General features: G+C 34.3%; 2 protein-coding genes across 8 annotated transcripts in view; one reads left to right on the top strand and one right to left on the bottom strand.

Moving 5' to 3' along the window:
- The window catches only part of LOC120632812 (DENN domain-containing protein Crag), a 55,791-nt gene extending 43,840 nt beyond the window's left edge, over nt 1-11,951 (top strand). For all 7 annotated transcript variants that reach the window (XM_039902828.1, XM_039902833.1, XM_039902829.1 and 4 more), the window contains 8 exons: nt 278-504; nt 855-979; nt 1,726-1,908; nt 2,396-2,486; nt 3,214-3,399; nt 5,004-5,157; nt 5,733-5,849; nt 7,190-11,951. In XM_039902828.1, the coding sequence (XP_039758762.1) occupies nt 278-504; nt 855-979; nt 1,726-1,908; nt 2,396-2,486; nt 3,214-3,399; nt 5,004-5,157; nt 5,733-5,849; nt 7,190-7,382 (1,276 nt within the window). In that variant the 3' untranslated portion in view covers nt 7,383-11,951. The remainder of the gene's footprint in view (nt 1-277; nt 505-854; nt 980-1,725; nt 1,909-2,395; nt 2,487-3,213; nt 3,400-5,003; nt 5,158-5,732; nt 5,850-7,189) is intronic.
- LOC120632814 (neugrin) lies at nt 11,942-14,842 on the bottom strand. The gene is made up of 3 exons (XM_039902834.1): nt 14,525-14,842; nt 13,534-13,752; nt 11,942-12,884 (listed from the first exon to the last, which is right to left on the bottom strand). The coding sequence occupies exons 1-3, from the start codon at nt 14,723-14,725 to the stop codon at nt 12,195-12,197; spliced, it is 1,110 nt and encodes a 369-aa protein (XP_039758768.1). The 5' UTR covers nt 14,726-14,842; the 3' UTR covers nt 11,942-12,194.
- Between the last annotated feature and the right edge of the window lie 244 nt (nt 14,843-15,086).

Here is a 15,086-nt window from a genome sequence, read left to right as displayed (position 1 = left end):
TGTGATAATGATGCGCTATTATTTTTTTTTTTTTATTATTATATTTAATCAAAATGTACAATTCATCCTAGCTCTCACTAATCAATGTTATTAACTGCTTGTACATGTGTTTTAACACGGCATGATCGTTTCACGCACTATTTCGGTTTCCACTAATTAAAATTACCATTATAGAATATTGCTTTTTATTTTCATTAGTGCTCAGTAATTGTTTGTGCCGTCCTATACTAAAATTGTATTAAAAATCGTCACTACTATTTAGTGATATTTTCGACAGCCCTTCAAGCATAGCCGGCAAGAAGTCGAACGAACTCCTACAAAGTGGTCTAAGCAGCCTCAAGTCTGCAGCAACTAGTATGGTGAAGAAGTTTGATGAAATGAAAGAGGTTATATCTGCGAACTCTACGCCAGTCAAAGGAGCGATTGGAAACGCTACGAGTGCCTTAACCAGCTTCATGACTGAAGATGAAACCTGTGAAGCTTCGTCGGAGTATAATCCAGATGGTAAGACCGTTATACTGTATCAGGTGTTATTTTAAAATTAGCTGAGAGCGCAAGAAAAGAGTTCAACAACTGGCCACTTTGTAAATTAAAGCCATATATACTCCCTCCGCCTTTTGTATCCTTTTGGTTGACTCACAATCTGGCTAAAAAGCAGCGGTATTAATTCCATAAAATGCGTTAATTTCATGCAATAGACCATTGTCTTTCCTTTCCCATTGTCTTACTTTATGAAGATTAGTATTACAATATATAGTTAACTGTATGAAATGGAAAATTTCTATACTGCTTTCAATTTCATAATTGGAACATTTCGATATCAAAGTAGAAATAACAACGATCGACTCTTTCAGATTGGTCAACCGGTACTGGCTTTAGACGCGCGTCTAGTGACGCTGAATTAGCGTCATCCACGGAGCGCGGATCACTCTCGACTCTGTGGTCGCATCTTCCGGATAATCTCTACCCAGCGCTGAATGTATGTACAAAGTTTATTTATTTTAAGTTAACTGTGCACATGCATGGGGCGGGGCACATAACTCAGAGAACCGATGTACATTGGGGCCCCAAGGTGCTGGACTTTGTCCCCAAACCGGTGAACTCATTGTTGGTCTTGGCTCTCTTGCAGCGAGACACTGAGCGTTGGCTTTCTGTAGATCATGTTCAATTATCAACATAAATAAATAATACACCATCCGGCATAGAAACGCTGTAAAGTCAAAACGAAATGGACCTAATGCAACCCGTTTTAGAGACACAATTTCTGTAATACTGTTTTATGTTTTGCGAAGAGCGCTTGTTGTATAAGCAAACAAATTTGAGCAATAAAACAAACTGTATACATTCCATTTTACTCTGACATTGCAGATTAATAGTCTGACCTTCGATTAGGGATGCAAAGTTCTTATACTGGGTAACGTTTTCTACCACATATAACTTAAGTGCTTCCAAAGCAATTAATAATATACAGTCTATTAGGCACGTAATTAAAAATTAAGAAAGGTCGTCGACACTATACAAATCATTTTCTCTTCTCTAATATGCATGTACACTACAGATAAACCTTCCTCGTGAATTATTCTATCTATTGATGAAAACTGCATTAAAGTATGTTGCGTAGTTTGAAGGATCTAAGCGTACCGATGGCGGGAGTGATTTTGTTTAATACTGTGTAAAGATGACCCAAATTATAAACACAACTGTTAAAGTCAAATACATTTGTAGGGGAACGTGAAAGCCGAGAACTTATCCGTCGATGTGCACATTACTTCCTGCTCGCAATGTCACCAGTGTCTCGCATATTTGTACGACGAAGACATAATGGCAGGCTGGGCGGCTGATGACTCGAACCTTAACACCAGGTGTACGGCTTGCGGAAGACACACCGTACCCTTGCTGTCTGTACAGGTACTGTAATACTTAGAATTCTTATAAACACGCTCGCCCGAACCGCGTGTATGCTCTGTTTTCTAAATGATCTTGCATGCTTATCTATCGTAAGCTTGTATGCATGCAAAAGTGTGGATGCGCCCGTAAGCTACTTTCCCATAAGCCTTTATCACCTTTGCTTACATTTGGATTGAACTATGGGTAATGTTCTATCCTCAGAACTAATCTACGGCTTAACACTGTTTGTCTCGGAGTCATACGCCTTGATGTAAATCTTTATCTTGACCGCGGATGAGGTCCGTTCTTCAAAATACGTTACTTATGGACTATATTTATGGACATCCGTTTACTAATTAAGTTAATTCACGAAGAACCAGTTAAAAGTCCTAAATGGTTCCTAAAGTGGCTAATCCTAAACGGACTCATACATGAATCCAAAATTTCTGTTCGCGTGCCTTTGTGGGCTGTCCTAATGTTTTTATTCAAGTACCATTTTTGTTTGCAGGTAATACAAACGGGTCAAACACAAGCTGATACCAAAAGCGTGCCTTATTTAAATCCTCTCGTTCTCAGAAAAGAATTCGAATCTATTTTAGGTAAGTAATATTTATTGATTGACGAACACGTGCATGACATATTACCTAAAGTCATAAATTTTTTTTAAAAATTGGATATAAGAGCGGTTTGATAGAGGTAACTATGCTGACTGCTTTATCGCATCTGATCTTATCTGATCTATTTCAATGCTATTCATTCGAATGAATTGTTAAATGCGACGGTTTGTTTACTGAGACTGCAATATTGCGGTAAAATTGACATGATATTATTTTTCATTTGTTCTATTTACAAATCGTACCTTATGTAAATAAACGTATTTATATAAGGTACAATTACAATTAAAACAAGCCCGCATGCTGCATACCCTTTCCTCCACAACAACATAAAGCAGATGTGTTTCGTTTGGCCTTGAGATCATGATGATTCTGCAGGGCTAGCACAAGCAACAAAAATTATATCCCCCGATTATATATATCTCCTGACAAGGGATATAATTCCACGTATCCACCTGCTAAAGCAAGGGAACATGGAATAGGAGGAGTTTATCCCCGTTTACACTTTTTACACATATATTATTTCCAGTGTATAATATACTTGTGCGCCAGTGCTCTGAGAGTTGATAAATCTGTGGAAGAAGTTACATTTTTATCCCTTCTCCAGGGAAGTAATTGTCTCCTGCCCATGCTAGCTATTATTGATCATTTTAAATTAAATTCCTCGTTATACACCAAAGTTTCGATCACTCATATGATGTAATAATTCCAGGTAGGGAAGGCGACTCTTGTCTAGCGGACCCGGAATTCGTGGAGTCGCATCCTATTGTATATTGGAACTTGGTTTGGTTCCTCGAGCGCGCGAACATTGATAACCATCTGCCTGATTTATTGAGCCCCAACTACTCAGCCAAGTACCAGAGTTTGGATCAACTGCCGGATATGGACAAACCTACTGGTATGTTCTATGGAGAAATATCTGAAATTGTTCGTAAATCAAATCGTATTATAGGGTTCTGATTAGGGTTTCGGTCCCGGGACGTCTCGTGGCTCGAAGTCCCGGGACTTTTTGTCCGATCCGAGACTCGAGACGAGACAAGTCGACAAGTTACAACAAAACAATTATTAAGACTATAAACGAAATAAACGTTAAAGTAATTAATATTTAATTTTCTGTATAATAAATGCTTAGTTTTTTTTTATATTTTACCTTAATTCTACAAAAAAGACATGGTGGGAATTCCCAAGGCCTGGTTCTAATAAGCATGTTTTCTTAATTGTACAGTGCAGAGCATGTTTGAAAAGTGTTTGCTATCGACTTATTTGAATAAAGTAAGTTGTGACTTCGATTGCTGGCTAGGGTGGCGCAAAAAAAACGACTATTTTTTTTTTTGAGTCTCGGATGAAAAAATGTTAGTTTTTGATGTTTTAAGAGCCCTCTCCAAAGGACAGCTCAAAAAAAAATTTTTAAGAGGTCACTCCAAATTTTATTAAATTTCGAAAAACGTCGAAAATCGAATTTTTTTTTTTTTAATTTTTTTTTCTCGTTACGGTATAATTTTATAGACCAAAAAAAAATAAGTTTCTGAAAGTTTCAGTTAAAAATTTTAATTTTGAAAGGTCGCTCATAATTTTTTTTAATTTATTAGTAAATGACTTTAGATTTTTTCGAGTGACCTTTTAATATTAAAATTAAAATTCCGGTCATTTTTTTTCCTTTATTTAGTACAATAATCTATAAAAATACACCACGAGATGAACTAAAAATCAAGGATTACAAAAAAAACACAATTTTTTTCAAATTTTATCATTTTATTTAATCAACTACAACATTTTAACAGTATTTTAATGAACTTTGTTTGTAATTATTTATATATATATATATATATATATATATATAAATAATAAATAATAAATAATATATGATATCGATCTAAATAAAGTTAAAATCGGTTATAATTAAAAATTTAGTTTCAGAATTAATAATATATATATATATATATATATAAATAATTACAAACAAAGTTCATTAAAATACTGTTAAAATGTTGTAGTTGATTAAATAAAATGATAAAATTAGAAAAAAATTGTGTTTTTTTGTTATCCTTGATTTTTTAGTTTATCTCGTGGTGTATTTTTATAGATTATTGTACTAAATAAAGGAAAAAAAATGGCCGGAATTTTAATTTTAATATTAAAAGGTCACTCGAAAAAATCTGGTCATTTACTAATAAATTAAAAAAAATTATGAGCGACCTTTCAAAATTAAAATTTTTAACTGAAACTTTTAGAAACTTATTTTTTTTGGTCTATAAAATTATACCGTAACGAGAAAAAAAATTAAAAAAAAAAAAAATTCGATTTTCGACGATTTTCGAAATTTAAAAAAATTTGGAGTGACCTCTTAAAAATTTTTTTTTGAGCTGTCCTTTGGAGAGGGCTCTTAAAACATCAAAAACTAACATTTTTTCATCCGAGACTCAAAAAAAAAAAAATAGTCGTTTTTTTTTGCGCCACCCTAGCTGGCATATCACTTGACTTTTACCCTTGTTTCTATCTCAGGCGTCCGTGTAGTGTGTGAGTGGGAGAGCGCTAGGCCCGCAGAAGGTGAAGCGCAAGCATTGTATAGAGCTTGGCGCGGAAGTAGACAACAACCACGATCGCGGCAATTGCGGGCGTTGCTGCTAACTGACCACGATTGTAATGCGCATCAATCGTGAGTACTCTTTAAGTTTCTTCTTTTGGGAATAGAAGATACTACCTCTTGTCTATGTTTTTACCTTTTACGCTATTGGTTGCCTGGAAGAAATCGCTATGTAGCGTGAAGGCCACCAAATTGTACTCTCTTGATATGTATTTATATCTCTGTAACTACTTTTTCTTTTGCGTACAATAAAAGTGTATTCATTCATTCATTCAAGATACATTTTTTTGGCAGTTTTTTATGAAATATATTTTTTTTTAGGTTTCTCTGCTAGAATTTTGTCACAAAGTAGCATAATAGTTAATCCAATAATATTTTCTTGCAAACGTCTATCTTGTTCGTACTAAAAATATGTGTTTTGAATATCGCCAAAAGCGCATGCCCCCAAATAAGCAAACATGTAACCTGAGATATGTTAAGAGTTTAGCGCCGTATATAAACATCTGAAGCACCGATTAGCTGAGCTACCAATGCATTGCCGTCTTTTAAGGATTTTTTTATCTGCCGTATTGTCCAATTCGAAATTGTAGATTTTAAGTAGCACCAACATTTTATTGTTTTACGTGTAATAAAATGTTTATACACAGGGTGGTAGCGGCTGTATTGGACGGACTTCTAAGCAACGATCTATCCGACGCAATACGCAGACTGGCTGCGTGGCGAGAGTCCACATGTGGAAACAAGCGTTACTATTCTTACTACAGGTGAGTTCCAATCTTCTCTTTTATCCAACGTGTTAATAAAAAGCGTAATAATATTTCGCAGGCTTTAGAGGTGCATTATGTACTTTCTATGAGACTTATCTGTGAAACCGAAATGCTAATAGTTTTTGAGTAATCCACTGCCATGTAAAATTAAAATCATGTGACTCCTGACACTCTATAAGGTACGCGTCGCTTAGGTACTATGCTCGTGTCGGTCTTTTATCTTCAATAGGGTTGTCAAAATTAAACAATTAGAATGTTTTGAATTTGTTTGTATTGATAAATATACTTCTTTTGATTTAATATTTTTACGGCTTGATTCCTTATGAAATATATTTATGCATCCTTTAACATTATTTTCGGTAACACGTTGTATAGCAACGAGCTAGGGTCCAGGACTTCAGGACTTGTTGAAAAGTTTACACGAATATCTGAACCGAAATACCCTGATACTACCCGAGACAGTCTTGTTAGCGTTCATGGATTTACCTCTTTTACTAAAAAAGCCAGAAGCGGTTGATTTTTCGGGGGGCCGAGTTCGAATTCCTATTTTTCGAATTCCTATTATTCCTACTTTTGTAAGTTATGTACCTTTTAAGCTGTCTAAATAGAGTCCTACAATCAGAACTGGGCCAGCGTGGTGACCTACGGCATAAATACTTCTCATTGTGTGAGGACATCCGTGCCCTGCTACTTAATTGACCATGTCGTCTCAAGGTCGTCTATTTATAACCGGATCGATCGAAATGTCTAAATTTTATTTTATTTCTCTCACAGGTTCCCAAAAAATCTGTAAAGCATATGTATAAAAATAAGGCATTCCTCTTGTCATTTTGACAAGTATCGAGTAATTTAATCGCTTTTCGCTTTAGTAATTGCGAAACCTAACCTTTCTTAAGGCTCCATTTATGCGTTTTTTAAGTACTAAAGATTCTTGCTGATAATATTATAACTTATCCCCAGAACAACTATCCATTAATATTGAACGCTTGACTAAGCCTATAGTAAATTATTATTTCATGTATTTGACGGCCGATTGGTGCAGTTTTCAGCGACCCGGCTTTTTGAGTCCAAAGCCGTGGGTTCGATTCCAACTACTGGAAAAACCTTTGTGTGATGAGCACGAATGCTTTTCAGTGTCTGGGCGTTTATATGTATATTCTAAGTATTTATGTATATCATTCATAAAAATATTCATCAGTCATCTTAGTACCCATAACACAAGTTACGCTTACTTTGGGCCTAGATGGCAATGTGTGTACTGTCGTAGTTTTTTTTTTTTTTTTTTTTTGTATGACGCACTCTAGCTCGTGACTTATACGGTGTACTGTTATTTCCAGAGACATACTATTCCTAGCGATGGCAGCTCTCGGCGAACAGAACATCGACTTCCTGGCGCTCCAACGCGAATATACGCGCGCGCTCGACCAACTTGGCACTGAGACACGGCCGCAAGACTTGCCTCCTTCAACAACCGCGGCCTGCTGTAGACACTACTTCAAAAGATTGCGATTAACTATACATGAAATGTGATCTAAACTTGATATACTTTTTAATTCTGGAGAAGCAGATTGGATTAGCACATGTACTGTAACGCAATAAATGCGTGCCATTCGCATTACAGCTTGCTTAATTTGACCAAACAGTATGAACTTAGTGTAGGTACTTTATATTCATATCTAGGAGTTCTGTTACACCTGAAGTCACTGAACATAAAAGATCAACAGAACGGATGTCTGAAGAACGAAATGTGTATGCAAAAGACGATTCGATTACCACACGTCCTGGTTACGCAATATATGGGTGCCTATTCCAATACAGCTTGCTTGCTTCTGAACAATATCATCTTAGCGTACTTTATATACTTATTTAAGAATAGCGTGTTCCGTACACCCTGCAGTCACGAAACAAAAACGATCAACAGCAAAAGGCCGTCAAATAATGAAAAGTTCTTGTAGAAGTTTTGAAAAAAAAAAATTACTTTATGTTTATGAACATGAAAAATGATATATATAATTCTTTTCTCTCTTTCGTTTCGCATTCTGTTACACCTGGTGAAACAAAAGTTAAAAGGTAAATGACTGACAGTGAATAGAATATATATGTCAAAACCGGTTGGATCACCATATTATGTAACTCGTAAGCATTATCACTGTATAAATTTCCTTGAATTTAGTACATATGCCGGTTCTAATTAAGAGTTATATTTCGTGAAAGGTTAAAGGTTAAGTTAACTAAGAAGTAGAAAATAAATATTTGTCAAACGTGCGACAACCGTCCATTACGTTCTAAGCAGGCAAAATACTAAGGGCTGATCGTCTATGCTATTGACATTTTACTATGCTTTGTCATACTTAATATGATAATAATAGCAACGCCCATAATTTTTCGTATTTTCCTCCGTGATATATACAACAGATAATGTCGTACTCGATTGTGCTACAATAATCGATTTTGAAATCAATTAAATCAAAAATAATATAACCGAAAAATAAATACTTCTTTTATAATCATATTAATTAATTACTAATTTAGTAGAAAAAAAATATTATTTTGTCTTATAATGCATAACCATCCGACTATCGATTACAAGTTTTGTGAATATATTATCGTTAATCGAATAGGTTAATTAACAAATATACACTATGCGCATTGTCAAAATTATCACCCCTTTGACAAATCATAGGCACTAAATGCAATTTCCTATATTATATATCATATTCTTCATACAAGGACTGTCATAATTTAATTAATAGGATTTTTTTTAATTCTAAAGGATTTAGTGAGTGTGACTATCTTCACACAGAAATATTGACACAGAATAAAAGCTCTGAGGTAATAATATAATGTCCTGTTACTTTTCTACTAGATACTTCAACGAATAATACTATATTATAGTTTCGGCACCCGTCCTGTATCGGGAACATTGAGAACATTTTAATTCTTTAAGAATAAAATTTACAGCCGGTGAGGTGCATCCTATTTCGCCTAAAACTTAGGATTCTAGATAGAAACTAAGACTTGAATAAAGTTGTGATTTTATGGATGTATTATGGTCTAGCTTATAGGAAATTTTGCCCCAATATGTATCTACGATTTAGGAGAATAATAATAATCGGTAACTCACATTGGAGGTACGTACCATGCTGGATCGAAGCTCTGTTATCCTGTCCCTTATGAGAGAAAACCTGTGTCCCGCCTTGAGGATTCAGATGAAGAAAGGCATGTTTATTCATATAAAAAAATATATTATAGTATGTAGAAACCTTATGTTTCAAAATGCATACTATCAGCGTGTGAGATATTCTTCCTATCTAACTACGATATGTGTGAAATTTAACAGCGCCATCTAGTGACAACTGTCAATTTAGTATTGTCATTTCACGCGAGCTTAGACATGACGTATGTAGAAGATCTCACACTAAGCACTCTGTAAGTATTACAACAATTAAATAATTGCTGACAGAAGTTCGAAGCAATGAATTAGATCAAAACAAAATAAAAAATGTACATAATATTATTGTGGTGGGTTTATTTTTAGCGCGTACAACGTATCCGATATGCATGTATCGAGGGTGCTAATGCGAAACAGACTGACTTTTTAGTCGCTATCCTAATTTAATTTCTTTGGATCTTTGGTGAAAATATTAAAATAGTGTATTTTTTATTTTGTCTCGAAATAAAATTACATTTGCAGACACAAAGTATCTTGCGCGCGGCAAGATACTTAGTGCTGTTGACCACAGTGACACGTGCTGACGATCACAGTGTAGTAAATAAATATTTATCTGTAAAAACTTGATCTTGACTAGATTGAATATGAATGTCTTAAATAAATTTGGACAGTGGCTAAATATCCTTGCTGTACGATGAATTGTAACATTAAATTGATTGTACATATTTTAGTGTATAAATAAGATTTTAATAAATAGCGATCCGAAGCCGGACTTAGTCTGAGCTAAATGGGTTGAGTATGAAGGACTGCAAATCTTTCACTTGACAAGGAATGACAGGGGATACACTTTTCAGAAAAGTTTTTTTTTTAAGTGAGTTTCCTTTTAACATGTAACATGGAATTGGGGTCCTGAAGGATTATTCTTGTTTGACATTGAAAAATTTATTGTACCCATAGATTGCTTTGGTAGACTGATTTGCAGTTACTTATCAAAACCTATTTACAATGTGTTTTGTGTTATATATTTCGAGAGCGTACAGATTTTGATTAAGTCACGGTTTGATTTTCATTGCACACAATGTATTTAGCCATTCCAAAATTGCACTTAGCTTTGTTAAGAAATTCTTATATCATTATGAACAAAAGTAGAAGAAATTAATAGTATGGTCATATTTTTCCATTTTGCAAATTTATTTAAACCATATTTATATACAGGTTGCTTTAATAATGGAAATTAAATCTTATATCTGTAGATTTATTTCAAGCTACGGGACAAAAATATGTTTCGATTTCCTTTTTTTTCCCAAGGACCGTTATGCTCTTCACAGTGTATCGCATACATAAGTAAATCCTGCATTATTAATCCCATATCCATGTTTATCTTAAATCTGTCGTAATTACATACCAGTGTTACGTTCATTATAAAGTACGTAGCTTGACGCCATGTTTCCTTAGTCAAAGTTTTTCCTTACTGATTCTTCATAAAAACATATTCTATATTCTAATAGATATAAGTTATATTGCAGCCTGTGTCATGGACACTACAGTCACTATATTAACTGGAAGGTCTGTAGCAGAAACGACATTTGCAGAAAACTGCCTTGTTGGTCTAGGTGTTATCTTCGACGGTCAGACGAAATTTAGGTATTGTGTATTGTACAAGCCCGGTGTGACAAAATGTTGTTATGTTGTCTGCTACCCGTCACTCGGCGGATACGGATCGGCGATTTAGCCATCGGTCCAAGTTAATATCACTAAAATTTGATAATAATCGTTAAAGCCCACCAACCCGCATTACATCAGTGGGGTGGGCTGTTCTTAACCCCCAACCAGCTCTTAATTCCAGCTTAGATAGCATGCACTGAGAGTTTTATTGTTAGTATTCTGTACTTAGAATCTTTTAGTATGAAAACGAAAGAATTAAGTAAGTCACATGCATCCACCAAATTATTTAAGTCATTAACAATGTGACTGCCAAATCGAAAGTATTCAAGAGTGTCAACATTGTTCCCCTTATAATATAATAAAGTTAACAATGGTTTATCTAAAAGTAGAAGTTATTGTGTTAACAGTGTTATTTTCATTATAATACTTTTGTTGTAAACAAGCTTGCATTCATCAACTGTCATCACATTATGCAATGGCCTAAAATGAATACTCATGACTAACAATAGTTGAGGAATCGAAATACTATTTATTCAGAACTGTAGTTTTAGTGGAATTATATGAGTCAGTTATTATTATTTCTTGTAATGTATAAGAAATATACATTTAGAAATTTGTGTTATTTCTTTTATGTATAAAAATGTAATAAATTTATATATGCAATATTATAGAAGTGTTCTTATAATAAGTTACGCAAATTTATATGGTAGCATTTTATCTATGATTATAATATATTTATAACTTTTACTAGCGGTTCCCCGCGACTTCGTCCGCGTAATTGTAATTGTTTTTCCTTACAAACTTTTATCCGTTATTCTACGTAATATACCTAGAAACCACCGCGCCGCATCCCCCGCTCGCGCTATTACTTAATTTGCTCGAGTTTTAAGGAGCGCAGCGTGATGGGAAAACAACCTTTAGTTCTTGAGTTGTAGTTCCAGAGAATAGCGCGCCCGGACTATAAACAAAATCTTCAACTTTATTATTAGTATAGAAATAGGTTATTATTGATTTACTTTATTTGACTCAGGTGATGTTTAAAGCCATATTTTAAGTTCAATACAAAATGTACAATGGTGATTGTCACCTAGATGTATTTTTATAATATTTCAAGTAATTTTATTATATCTTCGTGAACAAGGTAAACAAAAGACATGCAATAACTTTCAATGTATAAAATTAATTTCAAATTTATTGTAATGGACAAGTTATAACGAGATGGATATAATTTTTTATAAAAAAAATATAATGCTTCATTGAAATGTTTATTGTTTTATTCTTATGTGTTCTTAACTTTGTTGTCTAAATTCACGTCTACATTACTGGCGATGTTGATTGAAGCTAGGCGATAACTTCGAGTGGCTTCTGAACTCCGAACATAGTCGGTTTTTATGCCCGACTAAAAGGACTTTGCGAGGTAGTCACGTCAAGTCTCAGACTGTGATTTACCTTGATGAGCACCTTGGTAAAGTAGTGATGCAGTTGTTTAATTGAAAAACAATATTTTAATGACTATCAGTCATACCTATTACTCGATATAAAAATCTCCCATCGTGATCATAAAAACAATCATCTACTTTGTATGTTGCACCTCTTTGATAAGCTTTCTTTGGTATTCTTATTCGTTCTGGATAACTTGGCCCAGGAACAACTTCAGTATCTTCTTTCTTGTAATTTGTAATACTTTTCTCATCTTTTTTCTCATTGAATAACTCAATTTCTTTGTTGACTTCATTAGTGTTAACGGTATTGCTAGGTACAGTGTTGATTGAATCCATGATCATTCTGTCTGGTACATTCACATCCTTTCCTTTATCTAAACGAGTTTTTATTTTGCTTGCCAATTCATCTAATGTTACTTTTTTCCAGTCCTTTCTTGTTGGTTTACTTTCCTCATTTGAGTTCAACTCGCTGTGTTCAAATTTATCTGATGTTCGATTATTCTCTTCATTAGATGCACACTTTTGTACGATTTGTTCAAACTCTCCAATTTTTTCCTGAGATACATCAACTTTTATTGATTTTTTATTTAGTGGAGGTATCTTTCTCTCAGAGAACTTAAGAAAATGTGTCCGTAAATCTTCAGGTATGTCTAAAGTTCCTTCTTTAAGTTCCCTCCAGTTTCTCATAGCAGATGTGTCATGACGGGCTATACGTTCTTCAGTTGTTGGTTTCCAAGGGTATTTTAATAGTTTCTAGAAGTAAACCATAAAGTTACTTAATATCCAACATTATTAGATCTCAAAAAATTACTTTTAGTAATGAAGCTATAATACTTAATATCAAGATTATCTATATCTATCTCTTATGTCATATTACCCTTCTACAATCATATAAAAGGGGCAGTGAACGCTTCTGTTTATATGAAGAAATTTGCGTAGGTAAAGGTTTTGGGTGGTTCCTATTTGTTTAGTCGAAAACTAATTTATTTAATAGAATAAAATATATAAGTATACTACGACAATACACACATCGCCATCTAGTCCCAAAGTAAGCGTTGCTTGTGTTATGGGTACTAAGATTGATGAATAATTTTATGAATAATATACATATAATACATAGATAAACATCCAGACACTGAAATACATTCATGTTTTATTCACACAAACATTGCCCAGTAGTGGGAATCGAACCCACAACCTTTTGACTCAGAAAGCTGGGTTGCTGCCCACTGGCGCTAATCGGCCGTCAGAATAAAAATTTGACACTTTAATTTTGTTTCACATCATATAATTACTTTCGTTTTTTAAAATGATGTCATCTTCCATACAACAAATCCCTAAATTTATATTTCCAATAATATAGATTCCAAACATAGACTCAGTATTTAATCTGAAAAAGTACCTTTGCCACTTGCTCAGTTACAGGGAAGCTTTCAGCAATTCTTTGTGGAGTCCATTCATCAGGTTGCGTTGCAGCTAAGTGACGTATCTGTTCCTTCTCACTCCAGGTAAGCAAGTTTGGCATGTTCTCTTTAAAGTATTTCTCCTTAACAATTTGAAGTTTTATTTTGTGTTTCCCCATGAGTGTTTCATTCAAATGTGCATTGTATGCTTCACCTACCTTTATTTAACAAAATAAGTAAATTTTTAGTCAACTTTCCGGGTGCATTAGTAGTATGCAGAAGGGCCCAGTTTACAACACAACAGACAATTTGGGAATATATAATTTCTGAATTTTGTCTGATTGGAGGCTTTGGCCATCCATCCATTTACCATCTTAGCCTACATCATAACTCTCTCCCCCAGGAGAGATTGCAGTCAAGAGCTAACTTTGAGCGGAATTAAATTAGACTGCCATGGATAATACTTGCAATGCAGGACTAAATGTTGAGTAATATTGTTTATCATATTATATACCTTAAGCTGTTGCTTACTACTGATGTGCCAATGGCCAATGCCAACCTATATTAATTTTCACTAAACTACTAAATCAAGGCTATTATCATATGCAAATTCTAAATTTTGAATAGAGAAGATAGATTAGCACCTGTTAATGGATCATTTTATGAGGTGATAACAGCAGATCCTGATACTCAGTCTACCAATGTGCGGCTCCTGGGCACTGGCATCTCACAGGGAGAGACATTCGAGTTGAGGCCCTCCATGCTTCAATGCAGGTTAGGCATGTAAGCTTCTGGTACAAATTTCTTGGCTGTAACCACTGGTTCAGATTCTCCACAACTTACTACCCAACAGAAATTAAAACAGGAACTTGTGATCCGTAAAACATACTCAGTATTAGCATTACATAGCTATCCCATATCGACTATAACATTTCACTTATCTTGATCAGAAAAAATTATAGTAAAATAGATATCACAAATCCTACTTACATTGTAAAAGTTGCTATCTGATTGTTCCATAAATTCTTCGACATCATCGTCTTGTATCTTGATGCCGTCTTCTTTGAATGCACCCAGTCTATTATCTAAGCCAGGGTTAGCTCCAGGCCTATCAAATCTTCGGTTTCTTAAGTGACGAACAGGGATTTTGTCACAAATAAAATACAGGCGTCGTGAGAATACAGTGAACATTTTAACTCGTTATATATGAGACGTTAATTTATATTAGAACTTAGAACTAACGTATCTGTTGCTGATAATCGAAATCATGCGGAATACAAAACAAATACAAATTAAACCTAACCTTAATTTATTTTGACATTGACAAATTACCGTCTTCTAAAAAATTGTTTTGTCTCTGGGTTCTAATTTTTTTAAACCTGAGTGACAGCTTCATCCCAAACCTACGTTGCTTCTGTCTGCATACAGATGTTCTTTTTCCTCTTCTTTTGCTTCTTTTGGCTTTTAGGTGTGCCAAATCAGCAAATAAGTATAGCTGCGCATGGGTACTGTTGCGCAGGCAATACAATCATTACTTTAATTAATAAATAGT

The sequence above is a fragment of the Pararge aegeria genome, chromosome 20 (assembly GCF_905163445.1).
Source record: "Pararge aegeria chromosome 20, ilParAegt1.1, whole genome shotgun sequence".
Taxonomy (NCBI): Eukaryota; Metazoa; Arthropoda; class Insecta; order Lepidoptera; family Nymphalidae; genus Pararge; species Pararge aegeria.
The sequence above is the reverse complement of the archived record's forward strand: the minus strand, read 5'-3'. Positions and strand labels throughout refer to the sequence as shown.

Bases quoted from the DNA above. Each gene is read 5' to 3' on its own strand.
- LOC120632814 (XM_039902834.1), bottom strand. From the start codon at position 14,725: ATGTTCACTGTATTCTCACGACGCCTGTATTTTATTTGTGACAAAATC. The intron at 13,753-14,524 runs GTAAGTAGGATT...TGTTAAATAAAG, and splicing joins CAGATAGCAACTTTTACAAT to GTAGGTGAAGCATACAATGC. The intron at 12,885-13,533 runs GTACTTTTTCAG...GTTTACTTCTAG, and splicing joins TAACTGAGCAAGTGGCAAAG to AAACTATTAAAATACCCTTG.